This window comes from Elephantulus edwardii, unplaced genomic scaffold (genome assembly GCF_000299155.1).
Source record: "Elephantulus edwardii isolate Elephantulus edwardi_28Jun2011 unplaced genomic scaffold, EleEdw1.0 scaffold00024, whole genome shotgun sequence".
NCBI classification, from domain to species: Eukaryota; Metazoa; Chordata; class Mammalia; order Macroscelidea; family Macroscelididae; genus Elephantulus; species Elephantulus edwardii.
In genome coordinates, this window is record NW_006399774.1 from 12,363,901 (window position 1) to 12,390,319 (window position 26,419).

The window sequence follows — 26,419 nt, forward strand, 5'->3', positions numbered from 1 at the left end:
CTGCCCACCCCTCCCTTCAATTCACTCTTCTTCTTGAAAAGTAAAAGAAAAACTCTTTCATAGTTATACAAATGCAATCCCTCCCCCCAAGTCCACTCCACTGTGCAGCCTTCACTCTGGACTCCTGCCGTGACAATAATACCCAGTCATATACCCCTTTAAACAGTTCTCTGCGTCATCTGTTTCAGTGCAGTATACATCATTCCTCCCCTCCTGTGTCTTCCCTCAACCCTGATGTCAGTCTCGTTTTACAACAGTGGCCCTATACAATATTTGTCCTTTTGTGACTGAGGTATTTCACTCAGCATAATGTCCTCCAGGGTCATCCATTTTGCATAATATTTCATGAGTTCCTTGTGTTTCAATGCAGCATAGTATTGTATTGTGTTAATATACCAGAGTGTCTCTATCCATTCGTTTGTTGATGGGCACTTGGATTGTTTCCAGCTCTTCGCTATTGAAACAAAACCAACATAAACATGGGTATGCAAGCATTTAATATTATTTTTAATAGGCTTTCTTTTAGAGCTGTTGTAGATTTACAGAAAATTTGTGCAGAAAGTGCAAAGTTCACGCACAGCTTTGTCCTCGTGTGAAGTATGAAACATTCCTAATATGTTAATACTTACTGAAGCTTGCACTTCCATTGTTTTTGTTATTGTTAGACACCTCCCCTTGGTTCCACCTCACAGCAACCCCACAATGGCATGGAACACTGCCTGGTCTTCCACTGGCCTCACAGTCATTGTTGTTGTAGCCACAGAGTCAATCCATCTCCTTGAGCGTCTTCCCCGTGATCGAAGACCCTCTCCTCTTCTCAGCGTGTTGTGATTCCCCAGTGATTGTCCCCTCCTCTGAACACGCCCACAGTCTATGAGACCAAGTCTCCCCTTCTCACCTCCAAGGAGCACTCTGGCGGGACTTTTCCCAGGACAGATGTGTTTATTCTCGTGGCAGTCCGTGATGTGTAATACAGTCTTTCTGAGCACCGTAATTATGCAACTCTGGCCAGACTGGGCACCCCACCTCCAGTCTCCTGCTGGGGGAGCTTCCAGATACACTGTCCCAGGAGAGGCAGCTTGTTTTCTATTTCACACAGCATATACGTTTGTTGTCTGATATGTGTATGCTTGTTTGTCTTACAGTTTGTTGTTACGGGTACGGCACTTGTCTGTCAGTTTACTGCTCTGTGGTGACGTGTGTGTTGCTGCAATGCTGGGAGCTGTGCCAACGATATTTCAGACACCCAGAGGGTCACTAGGACGGATACATTTCAGCAGAGCGTCCAGGCTAAAAGACTAGGAAGTAGGACCGGCTGTTCATTTCTGAAATAACAGGGCTTCCAACACCCTGTGAATAATGTTGGTGGCTCTAGTACCCAAGGACAAGCTCCTGGGGGTGGAAGGCACTTAGAATGAGGAGAAACTCTCTGCCTTACATGGTAGGAAAGGTAAAGGGTCAGCAAAAGAGAGGAGTACTCTCATCGAACTGTATTAACCCAGTGACTATGACAATGAACTTGAGTCTGTCAGAGATCATGAGGACAGAGCAGGTGGGGCAAGGTTCCAATCTGTTGATCACAGGATTGCTGAGCTAGAGTTGACATGATGGCACCTAATACCAACAGTAACAGTCACATCTTTTCCTAGCTCAGCTTCTCACCACAAGTGTCCAACGTATTGACAGGAATTACCATTACTGACTTGCAGTTAACCAGCCACCCCTCTCCTCCCAGTGACCACGAGCAGACTGATCTCTGTACATTTGCACTGTCCTGTCGTTTTTACAGAAGTGAGGTGATACAATATTTGCCCTGACGCAATTGCCTTCCTTTGCTCACCTTAAGATCTTCAAGTTCCATCTGTACGATAGCTTCTCAGAAGATTCCATTATTACGACAATTCCTTTAGCAGAAGGTAGCACAAGGTAATAAGTGCCAGTGTCAAAAATTGGAAGCAGTTAAATCATCTCTATATCGTAGGCCCCAAATAGAAAGGACAAATGAGGGTCTCCGGGGCAGGGAGCTGAGGAAAGGTTTGGCAAAACGCCTCCATTTCTTCATCTTTGTCTTTAGTGTTGGCGCCTGCATTTGGGTAATAGCTATTTTAACAGATCTTCCTTGTATGCATGAAAACAGTACCCTATCGCTGACAGTGTTGCACTTCAGGATAGGTCTTTAAATGTTCTTTTGAACATTTGATGAGTGTGACACTCACCTTCAATTTCCCATGCCTGGCACAGGACAGAGAATATGACTGTCTGATTGAAAACAGTCAACTCCAGCCCCTTTCCGCTCACTGTTGCTGTGTACCATCACGTCAGAATTGACCCATAGCTGACCCTTCCCCAGATTTTCAGAGGCAGTTAATCGCATGGGAGGAGATTGCCCATCTTTCTCCCACAGAGCAGCTGCTGGATTCAAACTGTGTACCTTTGGGTTGGCAGGGTGATTCTCTACCGCTAAGCCACTGACATTCCTTTTAGCTCACTAATGCCCTGGGTGCAGAGCTCTATGGATTCTACTCCATTTATTTAAGTTTTCTAATGTTTCTAGATTCATGCTACATACATTCCATGTTCCAGGGGGCCAAGGCGACGGTTTCCAGCCCGGGAGACTCAGCGGAGGTCGCTATGAATGCACGTGCTAGCTGTTGCTTTGTTTGGGGGGTAATCTTTATGGGTTTAGAGTGTGACATCTTTTCTCCAAGGAACAGTTAGTGGGTTCAAACCACTGACCATTTGGTTAGCAGTCAAGTGTTTAAGCCCTGTGCTACCACAGCCTGCTAATGCCTGCTTCAGGGGCTGCCCTGCCCACGTGAACTGTAAGAGGGTGGCATGGAGTGATCCCAGGTGGGAGAGAGGGTCTGCACGGCAGCATGGGGGGGCGGGGGGATTGCGGATTAGGTTTCCCATCTCTGATGTGTTTATGTGGGGGGGGGGTCTGGGTGTCTGTTGTTCTGAATAATGATAGCACCTGATTCCGTCTGCACCCAGCCTGCTCTGCTGTGGGTTAACGTGGGGTAGAGCCTGCAGGATGACTGCTGGGGGTGTTGGGTGGGCTAAAGCTGCCTGAGCCCAAAAGTAAGGATACCGCGGGGGGAGTGCTGTGGGCAGAGGCTACGGTGGTCCACGCAGACGTGCTGCTCTGTTCCGGGCAGGACAGAGTGTTCTAAGGTCTGCAGGCATTCCCCCTCTCCTCCCCCCAAGCGTCTTAATTGAGGGCTTGGCTGTTTAAGAGCAATTGAACGAGATGCTTATAAAGCTGTCAGCTATCAAGGCCATGAACCGTAAATGCTAAGTAATGACTGGGTTGAAACGCAGAGTGCTGTGTCTCTAATAGGACTCTGGTCACACTGCAATTACGGGGTCAGGCCTTAGCTGTGAGCTCATCTCTTTATTGAAATACCTGGAGCATCTTATCAGCACTAATTATACAACGACATGTCTGTGGGGAGTCAGGGGTGGCGGTGCTCCCTGTGCACGTCGTCGTCTCTAATGGAGACATGGCAGAACTGGATGACTTCCGCAAAGCACAGGGGGACTTGGGGTGTTTACTGAGCAGACAGCCTAGAATCCCTCCCCTGTCATGTTCTGGCCCTAAAGTTTGACTTACCTATTGCTACCTGGAAGGTCAGCTGTTTGGACCCACCAGCCACTCCGTGGGAGAAGGAGGAGGCAGTCTGCTTTGTAAGCACTTAAAGCTGTGGAAACCCTCGGAAGCAGTCCTCATATTGCTGTAGGGTCACCAGGAGCCAGAGTTGCCCTGATGGCAGTGGGTTGGTTTTGCATAACCTCTGGAAAACCTATGAACTTGAAGAAACAAAGAAAGTTACACAAGTGTTCAGGTCTTTCATTCATAGGGTCTCTATGAGTCGCCTACGATTTGACAGTATTTAACAACAACATAGAGAGAGCTCACTTGGTCGAATGGACAGAAAGTGATGCTACCAGGCCAAAGATTTTAATCTGCGGCCCTCAGGCCTGGTTTTAATTGTGTTTAGTCAAACATTCTTCTAAGTGGTATAGCACTGGTCTGTCCGTTTGCTATACAGAGGTACCTCGTGGTTGCTGTGATGCTGAACACTGTGACACTGATGTGTCAAATGCGATAATGGCCACCCATGGTGGACAGTGTTTGGTGGAGCTCCCCAATTAAAACAAGCTTGGAAGCAGAAATGGCATCCACTTCTAAAATAGCTTGCCTCTGGAAACCCTATGAACTTGGAGAAACACTGAAAGTTATACAAGTGTTCAGGTATTTTGTTTATAGAGTCACTATGAGTTGCCTATAACTAGATGGCATTTAACACCACCACCACCACTAACTGAGTGTACAGTAACATCATGGGAGTTTGAAATATTGTGAGAATGACCAAAATGTGCACAGAGACGTGAAATGAGCATATGTTGTTGGAAAAATGACACCAATTAGACTTATTCAATGCAGAGCTGTTGTTGTTGTTAGGTGCTGTTGAGTCAAATATGACTCATAGCGACCCTATGAACAACGGGTCTGAACCCTGTCCTGTCCCGTGACCTCCTCACAATCTCTGACACACTCAAGCCCACTGCTGCAGTCACTGTGTCAATCCACCTGGTTGAGGGGCTCCCTTTCCTTCACCCTCCCCCAACCTTTCTGAGCTTGATGTCTCCAAGGAATAGCTTCTCGTAGCATCATGTCCAAAGTATGTGAGATGAAGCTTTATCATCTTTGCCTCCAAAGAGCGCTATGCCTGCACCTTCTTCAAGACATATTTGTTTGTCTTTTGGTCGTCCATGGGATATTTAGTACTCTTCTCCAACACCACACTCAGCTCCAAAGAATTAATTCGTCTTCTGTCATTGTCCATCTCCAAACAGCAAAACAAGTGACTGAAAAGACATGAACTGAATAAGGTTCACCTTCATCCTCAAACTGTTCCTCAAATAATTTGGAGAGGTCTCTGACTATAGACTTTCCCAGTGAAACATATCACCATGTATCCTGTTCTCCTGACTGCTAGTTCTAGGTGTATTGATTGTGGATCCAAGTAAGATGAAGTTATTACAGCTTCAATCTTTTCTCCATCTATCATTGCCTATCAGTCCAGTGGCGAGGATTTTTGTTTTCTTCATGTTGAGGTACAATCCATATTGAAGGCTGCAGTCTTACATCTTCTGCAACAAGTGCTTTAAATCCTCCTCAGTTTCAGCAAGCAAGGTTGTGTCATCTGCATAACAAAGGTTATTGATGAATCTTTCTCCAATCCTGATGCCACATTCTTCTTCAGTCCAGCTTTTCAAATGCAGAAATGTTGTTGTTATGTGCCATAAAGTCACCCTACATACAACAGCTGTGAAGCCTGCCCTGTCCTGAGCCAGTCTCTCTGACGTCAATCCACCTACCCCCACTGCCCCAGTTACTGTATAAATCCATCTCATCTGGGCTCTTCCTCTCCTGGATGGTCCCTCCCTCCTTCTGAGCATGATGTCCTTTTCCAAGGACTAGTCTCTCCTGGCCACATGCCCAAAGTATGTGAGACAGAGCTTCAAAATCCTAGCCTCCAAGGAGAAACTTGGTTTCACCCTCTCCAAGACAGATCTATTCATTTCCTTGGAGGTCTATAGTATGTTCAAGACTCTTCTCCAGCACTGCAACTCAAAGGTTGAGTTTCTTCTCCTGTCATCCTTAGACATTGTCCAGCGCTCTGAAGCTTAGCTAGTAATTGTGAAGACCCTGGCCTAGATCAGGTGCACCTTAGTCTCTAGACTGACATTGCTGCTCCTTAGCTCTATGGAGAGGTCCCCGATGGCAGATTTTTCCAGTGTAATTCGTCTTTTGATTTCTTAACTGCTGGTGTCAACAGTGTTGATTGTGGAGCTGAGCAAGCTGTAATTGTTAACAAGCTCAATCTCTTCTCCATCTATCAGGAATAGGTTTGTCCAATGCAGGGGTAGACTTGTCCTATGCAGGGAAAAGCTTGTCTGTTGTGGGACTGCCATAGTCTTTGAGTGTGTGAATTGGCACAGTCTTATCAAAGTGCAGAACCTGAGATATGCCTGTATTAAAGCAGATCTTCCTCTGATGTAAGCAGTACACCTGCCGGCCGCCCCAGATGCCAGGCTCTGCCTTTCAGTCAGAATCCATTCTTGCTCAGAGCACATTACTAAACCAAGCTAAGTCAAAGCATCTGCTAACAGCCCCACCTCCCCCACCAGTGTTTATGTCAAAAACCACCCTGAGATGGGGGCCTTGTAGGTGTGGCCATTGCCCTTCCTTCTTTGTATTCTTATCTAGAATCAGCAGAAGTCCCGAGCAGAGCACACATTGTACTCAGTCCCAAAGAGTCTGTAATTTGATCAAATCATGCCTGTCCTTTATTGAGTCCTCAGAGCGTAATATTAAATTTTATTATGCTTTTAGGAGTCACCTTTACTCCAGGCTTGGGTTTTTCTCTGTCTTCTGGCCCAGGGTTAGATAGTTATCAAAGTAGATTAAAAGTGATGGATGAGGGGGAAGTGATTGTCAACCCTGCTGAGAAGCTGTGCTTTGCGTTTTGCCCATTAATAGAATACCAAATGGTATTCCAGTTGGCCATCCAAGCCCTTCAAGATCGACATCCACAATTTCCTGTTGAATTCCTTAGTCTGTTAAAATCGACATGATCAGAATAACATCTGATTCCTAGTGGTTCTGAAGTACCTACTAATCTGCATGAAAGCTTTGTGGGAGGAATTCCCGGGTCCTGCCATGTGGGCAGTGTGCCCTTCTTTGGGAATGTCACATGCCATGTCATCTCCGTGATTCAGTTAACTTTTTTGTTCCTTTTTGGAAGTTTCTATCATCTTTTTTAAGATTTTTTAATTTTATTATTTTTTTGTGTGTGTACAATCAAATCAGATCCGACTAGTATAGGAGGAGATTGTCCCTCCTCCAGCAGAGCATCTGGTGGATTCGAACCGTATACCTCTGGGATTGCAGTGCAGCTTCTTGCCACTAGGCCACCAGAGCTCCCTTATCATCTTTTCTTTCAAACATTCACAAACCCTCACCTTAAGACCCACTGTCATCGAGCAGTAGCACCTCAGCAGCCCTACAGGACAGTGTGAGGCTAAGGCTGCCCCTAGGGTGTCTGAGGCCGTAAGTTTTCCCCTTAGAAGTGGCTAGTGGGTTCGAATTGCTGACCTTCTGCTTAACCATCCAATACCCAGCCTACAGCACTAGCAGGGCCCCTTGTTGCCTGGATACAGAATCAAATGGTTAGACAGTGAAGTTGTCAGAGTGGACAGTTACAGTCAGTCCAGCTCCCCAAATGCAGGGACAGGCTTATCCAGCGCAGGGAACAGGCTTGTCAAGTGTAGGGTCAGACCTCTAGTCATGTGCCATTGAGTCGGGATCAACTCTGAGTGGCCCTTCCAGCCGGTTTTCAGAGGCAGTAAATCACATGGGAGGAGATTGCTCATCCTTTTTCCACAGAGCAGCTGGTGATTTTGAACTGTGTGCCTTCAAGATCGCAGCGCAGCTTCTTGCCACCAGGCCACCAGAGCTCCCTAGGGAACACTCAGGAGCTCCAAATCTTTACATTGGCTCTTCACTCGATTTCTTTTCCTTCCTTGACAGTTTTCTCCATTTCCTGCCAGCCCTGCTCTGAATCTCTGACATTCTCCTGCGTTCCCACCCCCTCAGCACTCAGAAGATGGGGCTTTGCAGTGAGGTGATCCTTCAGCATCTTCCTCCACCTCACGGGTCCCCAGACTGCCAGGCATCTTTTTCTCCTCCTCAGAAAGCAATCCCTACAGCAATCCCCCACTTCCTCCTCACCCACCGGTGCCTGCTATCAACTTTCAACATTATTTTTTCACTTTCTGCCTCTTTCTCCTCCACCTGCAAGTACACCCACCGTCAAAATGGCCAACAATATCTTTAGGGTTCTGTGTCGAGTCACTGTCCGTGTTCCTCCTCTTTGTGGTCAAAGCTGGTAAGATGATGTCCACTCTCCCCACCCTCCTGGCTTCCTGTGGTCTGCTGTCCCCTCACCACTCTGTGAGCCCATTCTCCTGGGCTCCTTGGCCAACAGACACGGACATTGCCTTCCAGTCTCCACCTTGGCTGTGTTCTGACCACATTTGGCCATGCTTATGTTCTTTAACTTTAATGTAACTTCTGTTACTGTTCTTTACAGTAAAATGTATGCTTCCACGTAAGAATTTTGTGAACATATTGAGAATTTCGAAAACACAGAGAAAGAAGAAGGAGGAGGAGAGGAGAAAGAAAAGGAGGAGTGGAATGGGAAGGAGGAGAGCTGTTGTTAGGTGGCGTTGAGCCAGTTAAAACTCACAGTGACCCTGTGAATAATGGATGGAGATCTTGCTGGCCCTGTTCCGTCCTCACACTCCCTGGCAGGCTTAAGTCCATCGTTAAAATCACGTGTCAGTCCACCTCGTTGAAGGTCTTCCTCTCCTTCACTGACTCTCTGCTTTCCCAAGCATGATATTCTCCAAAGACTGATCCCCCTGATAACAAGCCCCCCAAAAAGTGAGACAAAGTCTTAACCATCTCTGCTTCTAAGGAGCACTTTGGCTGCATTTCATCCAGACAGGTGTTTTGTTCTTTTGGTAGGCCGTGGTACCCACAGTGCTCTCTGCTAACACCACAACTGATAAGCATCAATTCTTCTTCAGTCTTCCTTATTCATTGTCCAACTTTCACATGCATATGAAACAACTGAACATATGATGGCTTGAATCAACACACCACCTTAGTGTTTAAATAGACATCATTGCTCTTCAGGTCCTTGACGGCAGATTTGCAGCAGTGCAACACACTTTTTTGGTTTCTTGACTGCTGTTTCCATGACTCTTGATTGTGGATCTAAAGAAATGAAGTCCGCGACAACTTCAGTCTTTTCTGCCTTTATCATGACATGGTTTATTGGTCCGGTTATACACATTTTTGTCTTGTTTATGTAGAAATGTAATTCATATGAAAGGTGATAGTCTTTGATTTCTCTCATAAGTACTTCAAGTCCTTGTCACGTTCTGCTGGTAAGGCTGTGTCATCTGCATAATGCTGGTTGTTGATGAGTCTTTCTCCAATCCTGATGCCACATTCTTCTTCATAGTGCCCAGTTTCTCAGATCATTTACTCAGTTTACAGATTAAATCAAGTTAAATGACCCAACCTTGACACATGCCTTTCCTGATTAAACCACACAGTTTCCCTTTGTTCTGTTTGAATGATGGCTTCTTATCTATGGCAGGTTATACAAGAGCACAGGTAAGTGTTCTGGAATTCTCACTCTTCAATAACAGTCTTCAAAGTCACCTATAATTGGTTATGATCAACACAGGCAAATGCTTTTGCACAGTCAATAAAACACAAGTAAATATCTTTCTGGCACTCTCTACTTTGAGCCAAGATCCATGTGACATTAGCAATGGTATTTCCTATTCCACAGCCTCTTCTGAATCCAAATTAAATTTCTAGTCAATATTCTGCTCCAATCATTTTAAAATAATCTTCAGCAAGCTTTTACCTGAGTGTCGTTGGGTGTAATATTAACGCTACTGTTCTATAATGTCCACATTCTGTTGGATTACCTTTTATAAAAAATGGGCAGAAATAATTTCTTCCAGTCAGTTGTGGATCTAACTACCTTCCAAATTTCTTGGTATAGATGAGGGAGCCCATTCAGAGCTGTGTCTGTTTGTGAAAGTCCTTCTATTGATACTCCATCAATTCCTAAAACATTCTTTTTGCCGATGGCTTCAGTGCAGCTTGGATTTTTTTAAGTTACATTGGTCCTTGATCATATGCTACTTCCTCAAATGCTTCTATGTCAACCAATACTTTTTGATACTCTTTTCCATCTTTCCGATTCAGTAATTTACCCAAAAATCCTTCAGAGTTCTCTACCGCTTCATTCAATATTTTATCCATAGAATCTTCAATATTGCAACTTGAAGCTTTTTTTCTTCTTCACTTTCATTTTGCTAAGTGTCTACCATGTTCAGGTTTTGTAACTTCAGGTTTTTGCACATTTTGTTAGAATACGTTGCTTTGTCTTTTCAAGTTGTCCTTTGCCATCTTCTGTTAAGCTCTCCTGCTTCACGTTCTCTATGTTCTATGGTGAATTTTAGAGTCCCTTCTGACATCCACTTTAGTAAAAAAAAACCAAAAAACAACCACATAACTTTCTTGTCTTTTAATGAATTTGAGTTATTCTTGACAACTCATCTGATCTTCAATCATTGGTGTTAATTGCATCAAATCTATTCTTTATAGTACTTTCAAATTTTAATGGGATAAAGGCAAAGTCTTTATTCTATTCTTTTCATTTTCTCCAGCTTCAACTTGAACTTGAATATGAGCAATTAATGACCTGTTCCTAGTTGGCACTTGGCCTTGTTCTAACCATTGATGTTGAACTTTCCACTGTCTCTTTCCACAGATAAAGTCAATGGGGTTCCCATGCATTCCATCAGATGAGGTCCACGTATATAGTCATTAATGCTTTTTGAGAAAAGTATTTGCAATGAATAAGTAACTGATTATACAACATGAAATCTCCAATCTTATTTCTATCACCAAGACTGTGTTTTCTAGCTACTAATTCTTTATTTCTAACTTTTGCATTCCATTCACCAACTGTTATTAATGCACCTTGATTACATTTGATCAATCGCAGACTGCAGATGTTGGAGACAGCAAAAATGAAGAAGACCCTCAATGAGATGTTCATAGAAATTCTCTATTTCTTCATTTTTTTGCTTTTAGGGTTCTATTCATATATTTGAATAAAAGGAGTTTTAACAGATCTTCTTTCACTATATATTGATATTACCTATCATTGATAGTATTGTACTTCAGAATAGTTCTTGAATTGTTCTTTTTGACAATGACCGTGACACTATCTATCCCCCTTCATCTTGTTACTCCTAGCACAGCAGATCACATGATTGATTAAAAATTACCAATGTGAGTTCATTTCAGCTCACTAAGCTCTTTCCTCCTGTTCATTTTTAACTACTTCCAATGTTTTTCATAACTTCATAGACGTTTCATAGATGTTTGATGCTGTCTTTCCTCATTCTGAGTTGTACCACATTAGCCAAGACAGTGATACTCCACCCACCTCATTACGTCAGCCTCTGCTTTGAGAAGGTGTCTCGTTCCCAGGCATGTTATTGAATGGCTTCCAATCTGAAATGCTCACATGCTGGCACCGTGTCAGGTGATGTTCCTCTGCTACTCATAGGGTTTCCTGTTATTTTGGAAGTGGATGGTCAGTCCTGTCTCTTAATCTATCTTAACCTGTACGCTCTGCTGAAACTTACCCTCTGTGGGTGATCCTGCTGGTATTTGTAACAGGAGACATAACTCACAGCCTCACAGCAATGAATAAGCCACTACAGTACCACAAACTGACCGGTGAGTAGTGACACAGGTGGGAAAGAGGGTCTAACAGAGGCTGGGGTTGACCTTTCAGACATAGAGGGTTAAAACTCGCTCCCACAGAATGAGAACGACTCATAGCTGACCCTTTAGTAAGTTTCTGAGGCTGTCGACTGGATAAGAGGAGACTGCCAATCTTTTCCCGCAGAGCCACTGGTGGATTTGAACCACTAGAGAAGCTCAGCCTTTGGGTAATCAGAAAAACTCCCTGTAGACCCGCCCACTACCCTTTAGAGGGTTGTTGTTGTTGTTGTTGTTGTTGTGTGCTGTTGGGTAAGAACAAGCTCAAAGTTGACCCTCCAGTAGGTTTTTAGAGACAGAAAAATCACACAGGGGACCAAGGTGTGCCTGATTCAGACCACAATCTTCTCATTCACTTGCTTTGCTGCTGAGAGTGGGACAGTGACTAAGGATGACAGAGGAAGAATTGATGCCTTTGAGCTGTGGAGCTGGAGAAGAGCGCTGAATGTTGTACGGATGGAGGGGAAGTGGCTCCTGGCCTCCAGCTGCCACACTGACATGTAATGAAAAAATCTTACATCTTTTTTCAAATGAGGTGTGGCTTCTCTCATGCTCCCCCCTATTTTTGAACACCCTTCACTCTTGAACTCATTCACTCATTTTGAAGAATGGATGATTCTGTCTTGGAGACAGTGCAAGCAGAGCGCTTCTTTGGAGCAAAGACGGAGAGGCTCCCTGTGACATACTGTGGCCATGTTGTCAGGAGGGACAGTCCCTGGAGAAAGGCGTCATGCTTGGGAAAGTAGAGGGTCAGCAAAAAAGAGGAAGAGCCTCGATGAGATGGGCTGACCCAGGGGCTGCAATAATGGACGTGAGAGCAGCCGTGAGTGGGCGAGTGGTCAAGGACCGGACAGCATTCGCTTCTGCTGTGTGTAGTCACTGTGGCTTGGGGCCACCTCACTGGCACCTAACAACAACGTTCTTAAAACCCTGTCCCCTTCCAGCTTGTCCAGCTCTGTCCCGTCTCTGGCTTTGCCTGAGCTGTCTCCTCAGCCCACCCTGGGTGCCTCCATCCAACCTCCGTATTAATTGTGGGTCCAGTGTCCTCAATAGCTAGGACGTCTCTGATGATGAAGAGCTGTACCCCTTCCTCTTCTCTTTCCTCCTTTCTTCCTCTCTCGCCAGGACTTAGTGACTCGAGTCCTTGAAATGCGGTAACTACTCAGAGGAGCTAATTTTACATTTTATTTCATTCTCATGAATTTGGATGGAAATGTCATTTTTAATCAATTTGAATTTGAATTAAAATGTTTTTTAAAAATTTTTATTTTATGAATTTTAATGAACGTTTACATAGATTTTGGATTTCCATTCATTTGTTGTTGCATTTTTCTCCCTGCCCAACCCTCCTCCCCCAGTTCACTCTTCTTTTTGAAAAATAAAAGAAAAATTCTTTCATTGGTATACAGTCCCCCCTAGTACACTCCACTATGCAACCTTCATTCTAGACTCTTGTCATAGCCGTAATACCCAATCACACATTGCTTTAAAATTTAATTGAATTAAAATGAAATTAAAACTGAGGGAGCTCTGGTGGCCTAGTGGCAAGAAGCTGCACTGCAATTCCAGAGGAACACGGTTCGAATCCAACCCTAATGTCAGTCCCATTTTACAACAGTGGCCCTATGCAATATTTGTCCTTTTGTGACTGAGAGACCTCACTCAGCATAATGTTCTCTGGGGTCATCCATTTTGCATAGTATTTCATTAGTTCCTTGTTTTTCAATGCAGCATAGTATTCCATTGTGTGAATATACCAGAGCTTCTCTATCCATTCGTTTTCTGATGGGCACTTGGGTTGTTTCTAGCTCTTTGCTATTGTGAACAAGGCTGCGATAAACATAGGTGTGCATATATCTGCTTGGGTGGAGGTTATAGTTTCCTTAGGGTATATTTCCAGTAGTGGAATTGCTGGATCAAATGGTATTTCTATTTGCAACTTTTTGAGAAAGCACCATAGAGTCTTCCATAGTAATTGCACCATATTACACTCCCATCAACAGTGAATAAGGGTTCCAGTTTCTCAGCAACCTCGCCAGCATTTGTTGTTTGCTGTTCTGTTAAATTTTGCTATCCTTACTGGGGTGAGATGATATCTCATAGTTGTTTTGAGGTTGGGACTTTCTGATCAGGCCCAGAGCCTTATCATGATTTATCAGTTGGTCTGGTCTTTTTTCTGGCTGCCCTTGAAACCATCAGGTTTCTCAGGGAGTGACTAGGCATGGGGGCAACTGCTATATTTTCCTTCACTTCCTCTTTTTCTCTGATCCTCCTCTTCCCAGAAGGATGTCTTCTTCAAATCCCTGCCTAGCTCGCATCCCTGCACAGTAACACCCCAGCAGGAGTGTGTGTATGCAGCCATCCAAATACAGACGGTTACTCTGACTCAGCACGGAAGGAAGGCCAGGCAGCAGGCATGAGCTGCACTTTCTGAGGTCGCCCTATTTGAACCAAATCCAACTTGCATGCAAGCTACAAAATGAATTTTTGTTTCCTTTTCCAGAAGGTCAGCTCACCAGATATTCTGGTATCTCTCAATCAAGAGGCTCCCAAATGCTCTCCCGCCCCAGTTTTGAAGCAAGAGAACAGCACGTCCAGCCCTGTGGCCAGTCCTTTGTTCTCAGAAGGCTTGAGAAACGTGAGTCTTGCCCCAATCCTTTCAGCGTGTGCTGTGTGATTGTGATCATGCTGTCACATTGCATCAGTGGGCAGGGTGTCGCATGAGCTCTGCAGACCGGCTGAAGCATACGCGCCTCCAGAGGAGAGGTGGCCTCTTGGGTCAGCTCACGTCAGTGCCCATTCCTTTTCTCTGAGATCTTAGCCCCCTCTGATTCTTGGGGGGGGGGGTCTTCATAGCCTCGCACTCTAATTTTTGTCTCTGCATCTGTCAGGCCGCTGTAACTCTGCTTGGGTCCCTGCTTCTTAGAGCTTTGCCTGCCAGGCTTCTTCACGTTGATCAAAACCATAGCCAATGAGACTCATAGACAACCAGGTTTCCAAGGCCATACGTCACGTTGCAGGAAAGGACCTGTTTTTCTCCCATGAGCCATTGGTGGGTACGAACCACCAGAAAGGGGAGGTCTTTGGATTGGCGGTGCGCCCCACAGACCATGCCCCAGACTGACAAATGCCCGAGAGAAAAGCCAACCAGGAGACTGGGCCTGTCTCAGGGCACTTCTTTTCTCTTTAGGATCTTAACAAATCTGTTGCTTTTGAGTCAACTCTAACGCACAGAGACCCTATAGAATAGAGCAGAACTGCCCGATAGGGTTTCCAAGCTGTGATGTAATCTTCATAGAAGTAGACTGCTACCTTCTTCCATAGAGCTGCTCCTGGGTTCAAAGCACTGACCATTGAGGTAGCAGCTGGGACTTGTAACCACTTGACCACCAGGGCTTCTTTTAGGACTTAGACTTAATATGAAGGGGAGGGCGGGAGGGTTTAGGGTCTTGGGCCCTTCTGTTGTGGTTTTTTGGGTAGCTCTGCAATGTCTGAGTGGTTGCCATTTTCCTTAAAGCTTTGATATTAGCAGAAAGATTTGTCCCATACCCTGTAGTCGGACAGAAGCACACGTGAAGTCCCAGAATGAAGGCCATTTTGATCCTCAGAATTTTCCAGCACCTTTATTTGTTTATGTCAAGTTATGTTGTTCTTCTCCTTCCCTAAGCAGTGCATGTGTTTCAACTGGTGCCCAGCCCATCCTCAGTCTCTGCCGTTGTGCACCTCACTCATTGTTGTTCCTTCATTGCTCCTTGCCTTCTTGAGTGTGAAATGTCAGGACTGTTCTCCGTCTGAGCACCTATACAGGTGTTGACAGGCAGCATCAGAGAACTAGTCCTGGGGACAGGGAAGCCTGCATGTCCCCAACAACAGTTCTTCTGCTTGTGTCTTCCCTCTGATGAGCTGTTGGTTTTGCTTTGTTGTTAACCTCTCTCTGCAAGTCCTGACCATCTGCCCCAAGATTTCTTTATTTCAGACGTGGAAGAACTAGTTGGTAAATGAAAGCAGAATAGAGTCAGTGCTGAGATTAGCCAACAAACCCAAGCCGCCAGCACTGACTGAATTCTGACAGTATTCGTGTCTATTTAGTAGTGATAAGGTTGTTTATTCTACCTTCTAGGTTCAAGCACTCTGTACTACTTGTCAACATTGCCTAATCTTGTAATGCCCTAGCCTGTAATAAAGAAGCTCTGGTGTTATAAAGTAACTGTGAAAGGGGCTCTGGTGGCTTAGTGGTTACAGAGTTGTGCTGCCAACTCAAAGGCACATGGTTCAAATCCACCAGCTGCTTCTCCGGAGAAAGATGGGCAGTCTCCTCCCGTGTGGTTCATGGCCTTTGAAAGCCCCCTGGAGACTCACTTACGAGTCAGTTCTGAGTCGACAGTACATAACAACAACATGATAAAGAGATCCTATAGCATAGTGCTTACTATGTGGGGCTGCAAACCAAAAGGTTGGTGGTTTGAATCTACTAGCTGCTCTGAGGGAGAGAGATGGGTGATGTCCTCACGTAAAGACCTGCAGTCTCAGAGGGCTGATGGGAGGGTGCTGTGAGGAGGAATCAGCTTGACTTAGTTTAGAGTGGTTAACCTGTGTGCCCCACTGTAAATACTAAAAACATGAGCACGTATATGAGGTTGACTGCACGTTCTACGTGCCCTACCCATCACCCCTCACCATAACCCTGGGCTTCCCGCATGATTTCTTCATTTAGACATCACACCTCCCTTGCGCACTAGAACCAGCATCCCCAGGTGGATGTGAACCCCAGTCACAGCCATTGTGTCCCCATGTACCCCTCATGGGGCTGTTCCTGCCCTGGGTATTCTCTGTCCTCTTGAGTGTTTCCTTCACAGGATTGTGCTGGTGGGGGTGTGCCCTATCCTAGGGATCCACGTCAAGGAACGAGATCGTGTGACTTTATTGGTAGGCAAAGGACATACCTTGATTAAGACTGGGTCTTCTGTGAAGTCCTGTCTCCATGGGACTGGCTGGGCGATGTGCCCACCTGTATAACCAAGTACAAGCTGGCAGATTATGGGTGTTAATGTGAGGCAGGATGCATACACTGTGCATTTTTATTTCTCTGGTGTTGTGAAACCAGAAGTGCAGGCACAAAGAGGTCTAACTGCAGTGACGTCTTGTCTCTGTCCTTCACTAATTCCAGGGGAGCTTGGTTAGCATTAACAGCACGTGCACAGAGCTGGGCAGCTTTAACACTGATGTCACCGGAGAGATCGAGTTTGCCATCCGCTACTCCTTCAAAACCCATTCTTTAGAGATATGCATCAAGGCCTGTAAGAACCTTGCGTACGGGGATGAAAAGAAGAAAAAGTGCAACCCGTAAGTCCTATCTCTCTCTCTTTCCCCCTCCCTCTCCCTCTCCCTCGTTCTTTCCCTCTTCCTCTCTCCCTCCCTCCCCTGCTCTTTTGGAATCAGATAGACATAGTGGTCCTAAAAGCCATATAGAAAAGTCAAAGTAAAAAAATAACCAAGAGAAGTGTAAAATAAAGACAAAATGGAAAAAATCTTACTTCAATAATCACCATAAACCTTTTATAGATGCAAGGATGTTCATAGGGTTTTCAAAAGCCGTTTAATTAGGAAGTAGATGGCCCATCCTGCTTCCTAGTCGGTTTTAATCAGGGAGCTCCACTAAATCTCATCCATAGTGGGAAACCCTTTTGGAATTTGACATGACAGTGGCAAAGATTTCAGTATCACAGAAACCCCAAGTAATCGCAGTACAGCAAACTGACAGACAAGTGCTCCACCACTTATAACAACGTTCTTTCTAAACGATCAATGAGGGCCCAACTGAATTTTAAATACCAAGGCCCCCCACCAGATCCTGTTTGCCCATACAGAGGCTTCCCACCCAAGCTGATTGTGAATGAGATTAGATACACTTGGTTGCTAACACAATTTAGAAGTGTCCAAATAGTTTGAAGGCCCTCGACCAGGTGGATTGACAAAGTGACTGCTGCAATGAGCTCTTGTGTGTCAGGAAGTGTGAGGATGGCGCAGGACAAGACTGGTTTCAGATTGTTTGTTCATAGAGTCTCTAAGAGTCGTACTCAACTTGATAACACCTAACAACAACAACAACAACAAGATTCAAGGATAGACAAATATATCAATAGAGCAGATTCGAGAGTTCACATATAGACTTTAGCATTTATGGAAATGGATGTGATCAAGTGGGAGCCCTGGTGGCCTAGTGGGTAAGGAGATGTGCTGCCAACCCCAAGGCAGGTGGTTCGATTCTATCAGCTGCTCTGTGGAAACAAAATGGACAATCTCTTCCCATACAATTTACTGCCTCTGAAAACCCACTGTGAGGTCAGCTAAAAGGTGGTTCTGATTCAGCAGCACTTATAACAACAAAAAGAGATAATCAAGAGTCCTTTACAAGTCATTAGGGAAAATGACCGTCAACAAATGGTGTTGGAAAGTAGGCATCCTATATAAGAAAAAGAAAATTAGAATCTTGCACCTCACAATCCATAAACACATAGCAGATGAAAAAAGGATATTTTAACACCCATTGCTCCATTACTGACTCGACTGACCACCTTCACTTGTCTGCGTTAATGACTTAAGCTTCTCTGGCTGGAAACTTCTTGTTCAAATCTTTTGCTCATTTTCCTTTTGAACTAACGGTTAATCATCATCTCATCTGTTTACATAATTAAAATAAACAAATAAACAAACACACACAAAACTCTTCCTTGATTATGTATATCTTAAACCCCTTCTCTTAGTGTACTGCTTGTCTGTCAGGATTTTGTTGTTATTGTATGTTGTTGAGTCAGTTAGAGCCCGGTGGTCCTATCAGACAGCACAGGACCACCTAATAAGGTTTCCTGGCTACAGTCTTTGCAGGTACAGACTTCTCAGCCTTTTTTCCCATGGGGCCATTGGCATGTATTAACTTTCAGTTACCAGCCAGCAGCTTAATCATTATGCCACCAGATCCTTTATGATGGTTTTCCATGTAGAAAATTTGACAATGCCAAATTTATTCCATTTTTCTTTTTTAAAAAAATCTCTAATTTTTAAATTTTTTTAAAATTTTATTTTATTATTTTTACGTGTACTGTCAAATCAGATCTGACTGGTACAGGAGGAGATTGTGCCCTCCTTTTCCAGCAGAGCATCTGTTGGCTAAAAAAAAATCTCTACTTTTTTTGTACTAGCTGACCGACACCTGTACCACTTAAAGGTCATCAATACATGTTTCTTGTAATCAGGTTTTCTTATTCATACTTAAACCCTTTTACATTAGGTCTAGGAGTACTTTTCTGTGCATGGATTAAAGTAGGGACTTGCTTTTACCTTTCTTGCTAGCACACAGTTTGATTACCAGCTAGGGGGCGATGGTGGGGGAAATGAAAGGATGATTCACCCAACCAATCCACTTCCATTCTTAAAAGTGCTGGAAATGATAAACATGCAAGGTGATCGCCCAGCCCCTTGGCAGCAGGTCGATTGCATGAGACAGTTTCCTGCATGGAACGGGCAGTGTTTTGTTCCTACTGGAGCAGACACCGTGGATATTGATTTGCTTTTCCTCCTGATGAGACGAGCACCATTCACAGCATGGAATCTGCTGTTCTGAGGTCCCGCCAAGTCTGTTACGACTCCTATCGGCCGTATCTACAGCGGGGTGGAAGTCGGCCTGCCCTGTGACATCCTCACAATCAGTGTGGTGGCGGGGCCCTTGGCAGCAGTAACTGTGTCAACCCTTCTCTTCGAGGGTCTTCTGCTTTGCCACTGAGCCTCTCTCTACTTAACCAATATGATTTCCTTCTCCAGGGACTTTTCCCTCCTGATAACATGAGCAGAATATGTGAGCCATCCTCACATGTAAGGATCATTCTAGGTGCATTCTAGGGCATATTTGTTTATTCTTCTGGAAGGCCATAGTATAATCACTATTCTTTATCAATAACACAAATCAAAGGCATCAGTTCTTCTGACTTCCTTATTTTTTTACCAACTCTTAACATGCATATGAGACAATTGAAAGGGCATGGCTTGAGTCAGACACATCTTGTTGTTGTTATTGTTAAGTGCCATCGGGTTATAGATGACTCATAGCGACCCTATGAACAAAAGACCTGAACACTTACATAACTTTCGTCGTTTCTCCAAGGTCATAGAGTTTCCAGAGGCAAGCTATTTCGGAAGTGGATGCCACTCCTGACTCTAAGCTTGTTTTAATCATGGAGCTTCACCAAACACTGTCCACATAGTTAGTCCTTAAATAAATCTGTCTTACTTAAAGTCCGTTGATTTAATCACATGTATCTACTTTGTAAGAATAGCTAATGCTTGACCAAACAGCTGGCCACTGTAGTCTCCCAAATCCACACATGAAAATAACTATGTCGTCTAGGGCCAAAGGGAAAGTGTTAACCACTATCAGGGCAAAGAAAACATCTTCCTTGGAGGCTCTTAGTTGTCCTTTCTCCAGACCCAGCAGCCTCTCCTTCTTTTCTTCATAGTCAGGTGAAATATGGCCCAAAAGCAAAGCGTGAGAACATATGTGCTTTCCGTTTCCTGGTGGTTTGTTCCTGGGGTGGTCTGAAGGGAGGAGGTGGCTCACAGCCTCCAGCTCCACATAGTTAGAGGCCTTGAGTGTCAGGTGATCTTAGAGCCTCTGTCTTCCCGTGATCTTCAGCAAATGACAAAGGACACACGGATCGATTCTGAGGAGGGCATGAGGGAAGCAAGGCGCCTTCACAGACTCTAGTGTCAACATTTGGTCAAAGATTCTGTAAACCAGATCTATCTCTGGACAAGAACACTGTGCTTGGAGAGTAGACGGTCATCGAAAAAGAGGGAGAACCTCGAGGGAATGGATTAACCAGGTGGCTGCAGAAATGGGATCAAATACAACGAGGACTGTGAGGGTGGTCCAGGGCTGACCGGTATTCTGTTCTGTGGTACATGGGGGTCACTTGGATTTGGGACCAACTTGGCAGCGCCCACCACCAACACCAGTAAAGCTAGTGCCAAGCACATGGCCTACCAGCCCGGTTTCATCAAGTTCACACTCACTTTTCCAACGAGGCTGTGAGAAGGGGGCTGTGGTCGTCCTGAGCTCCTCAGCCTCACACAACTCACTCCTGCTTCTGCCTTTGGTCACCAGGTATGTAAAGACCTACCTGCTGCCTGACAGGTCTTCCCAGGGGAAACGCAAGACCGGAGTCCAGAAGAACACGGTGGATCCGACCTTCCAGGAGACCTTGAAGGTATTCCTGGGCCAAGTCCTCCCCACCTCAGGCTCGGGGCGGCCGGGTCAGAGTCAAAGGGACAATCCTGCCAAAGTCTTGAGTCAGTTAAACAGAAGTGCAGACGCGTATATTCCTGTAGGTCTCTGTCAATTAGTGGCAAGTTGGTGGCAATGAAGCGTCTGCCTTTGTCCAAGAAAAGTGCAGAGTCTACTGTACTCATGGCGGCTTTGGATTAATGATTTCTGGAAAACGGTGGAAGAGCCCCCAGTGACCTCTAGCCCACTAACCTCCCTGGGCACAGGACAGCTTTCCACCAGGCTGTCCTGCTGAACGTCCATGACCACAGGAGGTGCGCTTGACCTAGGCTACTGCTCCACTGCCATTGAGATGACCCGCATTCATAGTACAGGACAGAGTGTAGAACAGAGCAGAACGTCCCCCACAGGGCATCAAGGCAGTGGATCTTTCTGGAAGCAGCAGACTGCCACATCTTTATCCCATAGGGCTGCTTGTGCGCTCGAACCACTGACATATTGGTTAGCAATGAGCCTGCTGCCAACAGGGTTTCTTCAGTGTAAACAGTACTATTGGGCTAATAACTTTTAAAAGCTACTCTTTCACTCATACCTGACAAACTCCATTGGTTTCTTACTTTATCGGAAAAAGAAATGTTGTGAAAAGTTGTTTGGATTTTTCACTGTTTGGGGGGAACTCGGACGGCTTAGGGGTAAGGTGTTACACTGCCAACCCAGAGGTACATGGTTTGAATCTACCAGCTGCTCCACGAAGGATGAGGAGTCTTGTCCTGTGAGAGTTATTGCCTCTGAACGTCCGCTGGAGACTCAGCTACGAGTGGGTTTTGATTTGACACAACAACAACAACAAGAAGTGGTGTGTGGTCTGTGAGGAAGATGTGCAGCTTGTTCAAAGGCAGCTCCTCTCTGGTGATTTGAATTCACCAGCAGCAGCAGGAGACATCTCCTCCATGCCATTTCCAGCCTCTGAGAACCCACTGGAGGGTTTCCAATGTGAGTCGGTTCTAACACAGCAGTAGTGAGTTGGGTATTTCTTTTTCATCTTGGATATGAAGAAATATTACTTGTTTTAGGGCTGAAGTGGGGAGGGGCCTGCATCACTGTTTTAGGGGGAGTCTTGGAGCTCACGCCTGGTGTGTAGGGCTAGCTGGGAAGGAAGCTGCGTGGAGACCTTGGAGAAGCGGGCCAGGCTAGATGCCCAACGTCCCTGCCTGCAGTGTGAGAGGGCTTGTGGCCTTTCTCGGTGAGTTAGGGTCATCTGTGAGCTCTGATCCAGGGCCCCCTGGGCAGCTGGCATAAGAGCTCCGAGAGTGTCACAGTCACAGTCACGATTTCCTGGGCTTCTCCAGAAGCCAACGACTTCCTGTGCTCTTCAAGGAAGTTAGAAGCAGCTTCATTTCCCAAAAGAGAAGGCGAGGCTTAGCAGCACCCCTAGAAGAACAGTGACAGACCACGATGGACTAGCAGGACTTCCCAAAACTCTATGGCATAGGAACCCGCCAGGTTCTGAGTCAGCAGTGTGTGGTGGGGGCAGCGCTGCCCAGCTGGTGCTGGCGTGGTGGCACCCAGCCTGCTGGGATGACCATGCTGAGGCTGCTGGTGTGGCGGGTCTGATGCTCCTGGCAGGACGGCAGTGGTGCTGGGGGGCTGAGTATGCTGAAGCTGACTGGGGGCTCTAAACTGCTGCTATGGTGGTTCTGATGTCGCTGGCATGTAGTGTGGATGCTTCTGGGATAATGGTTCGTACAATGGTGGCGTTGGGGGTCTTGTTCTCCTGGGGTGGGTGGTTTTGTTGAGATGATGGTGCTGATGCTGATGACCTTTGGGGAGCATTTCTGTGCTCCAGAGGGCCTTAACGACAATCGAAGGTCTACACAGTGCAGGTCTGGCATGAGGCCCAGATCCCATGCTTCTGTTGCTTGAACCCTACTTCCCAGTGCTCACCTACATCACATCCACTGGGGATTAGAGCCATCCTAGGATGGGGTAGCGGCTGCTTAGGGATCTAACAGAGAGGAGAAAACCAACTTCTGGGGAAGCCTGGCCCCGTCAGTCACACCTGTAGAAAGCAGGGCAATCACACTCACAGAAGGTAAGATGATCACACCTGTGGAAGGCAGGCAGGCAGATCACACCTGTAGAAGGTAGGTGATCACACCTGGAAGGCAGGCAGGATGATCACGCCTATAGGAGGCAGGACGATCTCCCCTGTAGAAGACGAGATGGTCACACCTGTAGAAGGCAGGGAGGAATCCCACCTGTAGCACGTAGGATAATCACACCTGCAGAAGGCAGGATGATCACACCTATAGGAGGCAGGACAATCTCCCCTGTAGAAGGCAAGATGGTCACACCTGTAGAAGGCAGGGAGGAATCCCACCTGTAGCAGGTAGGATAATCACACCTGCAGAAGGCAGGATGATCATACCTATAGGAGGCAGGACAATCTCACCTGTAGAAGGCAGGTCATCACACTTGTAGAAGACTGGGTGACCCTCGGCACACAGGCACCTTGACCTGCCAAGTCCATATTGGAGGCCCCCCTTATTCTCCCAGGGTGGCTGGAGTGGGCCCAGGGTGTCCCGTAACATGGTACTCTGAGAGCCAGCTCAGCTCAACTGCACACACTGCTGGGGGTTGACCAGCGCTATCCCCGGGCACACACACTGGGCCTCCAGCTCCAACTCTGTGGTCTGACTGGGTGCAGAGTGAGCTAGGCCTGAATTTGGGTCCTGTGCTGCATCAAGACTTGGCTTCTTTTCCATAAAAAGTAGCTTGGGCGGGCACCGCTGCCTCTCCTGGGATGGGATACAGGCAGGCGGGCTCAGTGCCCACAGCAGTGCAGCTTGTCCTTGAGCTGAGGCCCCTGGGGATTGGGAACTCAGTCCTGGAAATGGCAGGAGGCCCTCAGGAAGCCTCCAGCAGCTTCTACCCCACACCTACCCTGAACCCTCAGAAGCTTTGTTGGGGCCCAGCTCATGCTGTCTGCTCTGCTTCCCTCAGTACCAGGTGGACCCTGCCCAGCTGGCAGCACGACAGCTGCAGGTGGCCGTGTGGCACCTGGGCACACTCACCCGGAGGGTGTTTCTTGGAGAAGTGCTTGTGTCTCTGGCCACGTGGGACTTTGGTGACAGCACAACGCAGGACTTCCGATGGTACCCGCTCCGGCCCAAGGTGAGGCCTGGCTCGGGACTGGCTGCTTCATGGGAACTCCACACTGGTCCACAAAACAAATTTCATTTTTCAAGGGGATCCAAGCGGGCAAAGCCAGTGAGGAGGCAGGGCCCCCAGACACACCGCCCTTGGGCCTGCATGCTGCAGCCTCAGAGGCCTGCATGCACCAACTTCATAGAGGAAGACAGTCCCATGCCTAACCTGTCCTCATGGGTGGTGGCAGGTGGGTGGTAGCTGTGATGTGGAGTTGATCCTGACTGATAATGACCCTATGTGAAAGAGCGGAGGGGCCTGTGAAGTTTCCTCGGCTGTAATCTTGATGGACTAGGAGACCTGGTGGTGTAGTGCATAACATACCAGGCCTTACATGGTAAGGTCAATGGCCCCCATCCACCAGCCACTGTGCAGGAGAAAGATGGGCACGCCCCTCCCGGTGACCATGGCAGTGGGTTCTTGTGTGTCAGGAAGTCTGAGGATGGTGCAGGACAGAACAGGGTTCAGTCTTTTGTTCATACAATCACTGAGTCATGCCTGACGGCAGATAACAACAACAGCAACAACAACAACAACAACAACAATTCCCGTAAAGATTTACAACCTCAGAAAGATGATGGAGGGTCACTGTGGGTTCCAATCCACTTGACGGCCGTGGGTGGACCTTTACAGGACACCTTTTCTCCCTCAAAGTAACTCGTGCATTTGAACCTCTGGCTTCCGGCAGCACAGCTCCTGCCCACCACCCCTGGATCCTCTGAAGCCTTTGCTTTCTTGGGGGGCTGCTGCTTTCTGGGGGTGGGTTCACAGGGATCCTAATGAAGCTATGTCCCCTAACCCTCTAAATGAAGTGTGAGGTGGATTCTATTTCAAGGTCTTTCCTTCTTCCTTCACTTTTCTTCTAGAAAAATCTTTGATGACCAGAGAAGTCAGTTCCAGAAGGCAGAGGGTTAGGGGAATAGGGAGGAGGCCAGACCCACATTCCTGAGAACCCTGAGGAATTCTAGACAGTCTAGGTCCCATCCACTGCCTGGTTAGGGTGCTGGCCGGCCGGGGTGTGGGGGGAGTGAGGCAAACTGCGTTTAGGTTCTAATTTAAAAATCGGGTCGTGTTCAGGTTTTTTAGGACAGTCCTGGGGTAGGAGTACCAGTACCTCTGATGGGTCCATTTCCTCCGACAGCCCCTTCCTTTAATGATTTGCTTTCTCTGGTGCTCACCTACCTCTGAAGGTCCCCTCCCTCCACTGGTCCCCTCCCTCCGGTGGTCCCCTTCCTCGGATGGTTCCCTTCCTCAGATGGTCCTTTCCCTCAGATGGTCCCCTCCCTCTGGTGGTTCCCTCTCTCTGGTGGTCCCCTTCCTCTGATGGTCCCCTCTCTCTGGTTGTCCCCTCCCTCTGGTGGTCCCCTCCCTCCGGTGGTCCCCTTCCTCTGGTGGTCCCCCCTTCTGATCGTCCCCCCCAATGGTCCCCTTTCTCGGATGGTCCCCTTCCTCTGATGGTTCCCTTCCACTGGTGGTCTCCTTCCTCTGGTTGAACTCCTCTTCCTCCAGTGTGGTTCCTTCCTATATCGTGCCCCCTTTCTCCTGGTGGGACACATTAGTTACTGTGGGTCATTGGGGTAACCAAGCTCCTTCTTTCCAAGTTGAGGGTGAAGATCCACCACAAATATAAGGACCGACAAATCCTTCACGTCCCTGTTCCTTTGCCTAAGGGTTTTCTGAGCTTTTAGAGGTTTGGGGAAGGGATGTTGCTGGGAGAGCCAAGGCAGGGGGACCTGAGGGTCCAGGATCTGGGCCTGAGTCCTGCCTCTTCCGCAGGCAGAGAAGTGTGAAGATGGCGTTCCACACAGTAACGGGGAGCTTGCCATCCGGGCCAAGCTGGTCCTCCCTTCAGAGCCCAGGAAGCCCCAGGAGGCTGGAGGAGGTAGGTGGCTTCTTCGGCTCAGTCATCCCTATCAGAGATGAAATCCTGGGGTGGAAGGCAGGCTTGAGGGGTGAGAATTCTTCAGACACAGTCGTGGAGGATCCCTGCACAAGTCAACCAGACTCTTGAGCAGATGCCTAGTCTGCTGGGTCTCAGGAGAGAAATGGATTTCCATGAACTCAGGCTTTATGGTCACTCTTCACACCTCAAAGGACACGAGCTCAGGCCCTCTCCACTTGCAGTGTAGACCGGAGCTGGGCTAGGATGGACCTGGTGGACTTCTCATGGCACCAGGACCATAGAGGTCAAGGGAACAATCTGTTCAGGTCCCCAGAGAAGCTGTCTGTCCAGCAAGAGAAGAATAGAGGCCCTGAAGTCCTCGAGGGTTTTCCAGGAGACGTAACCAGTGAAGCCAATTGCTGTCCACTCCGGCCCTTGTGTGTCCTGGTTGAGCTGTGCCCCACAGTTGCAGCAATTGGTTTGTCAGAAGATAGCCAGGCCTCTCTTCTGAGGTGCTCCTGGGGCACTAGAACCGTCAGCCCTTTGGTTAGCAGCCCCACACCTTGATACCACCACCTAGGGACTCTAACTAGAGACT

At 46.9% G+C, this 26,419-nt stretch overlaps 1 protein-coding gene across 2 annotated transcripts in view; it reads left to right on the forward strand.

The window, feature by feature from the left end:
* The window catches only part of SYTL3 (synaptotagmin-like 3), a 76,179-nt gene that overhangs the window by 43,628 nt on the left and 6,132 nt on the right, over nucleotides 1-26,419 (forward strand). Inside the window, exons 6-11 of one of the 2 annotated variants that reach the window (XM_006882764.1) lie at nucleotides 3,741-3,757; nucleotides 13,962-14,093; nucleotides 16,623-16,798; nucleotides 20,613-20,715; nucleotides 23,736-23,906; nucleotides 25,716-25,821. In XM_006882764.1, the coding sequence (XP_006882826.1) occupies nucleotides 3,741-3,757; nucleotides 13,962-14,093; nucleotides 16,623-16,798; nucleotides 20,613-20,715; nucleotides 23,736-23,906; nucleotides 25,716-25,821 (705 nt within the window). Of the gene's footprint in view, nucleotides 1-3,740; nucleotides 3,758-13,958; nucleotides 14,094-16,622; nucleotides 16,799-20,612; nucleotides 20,716-23,735; nucleotides 23,907-25,715; nucleotides 25,822-26,419 lie in introns of both variants that reach the window. The other variant, XM_006882763.1, reaches the window with a different exon arrangement.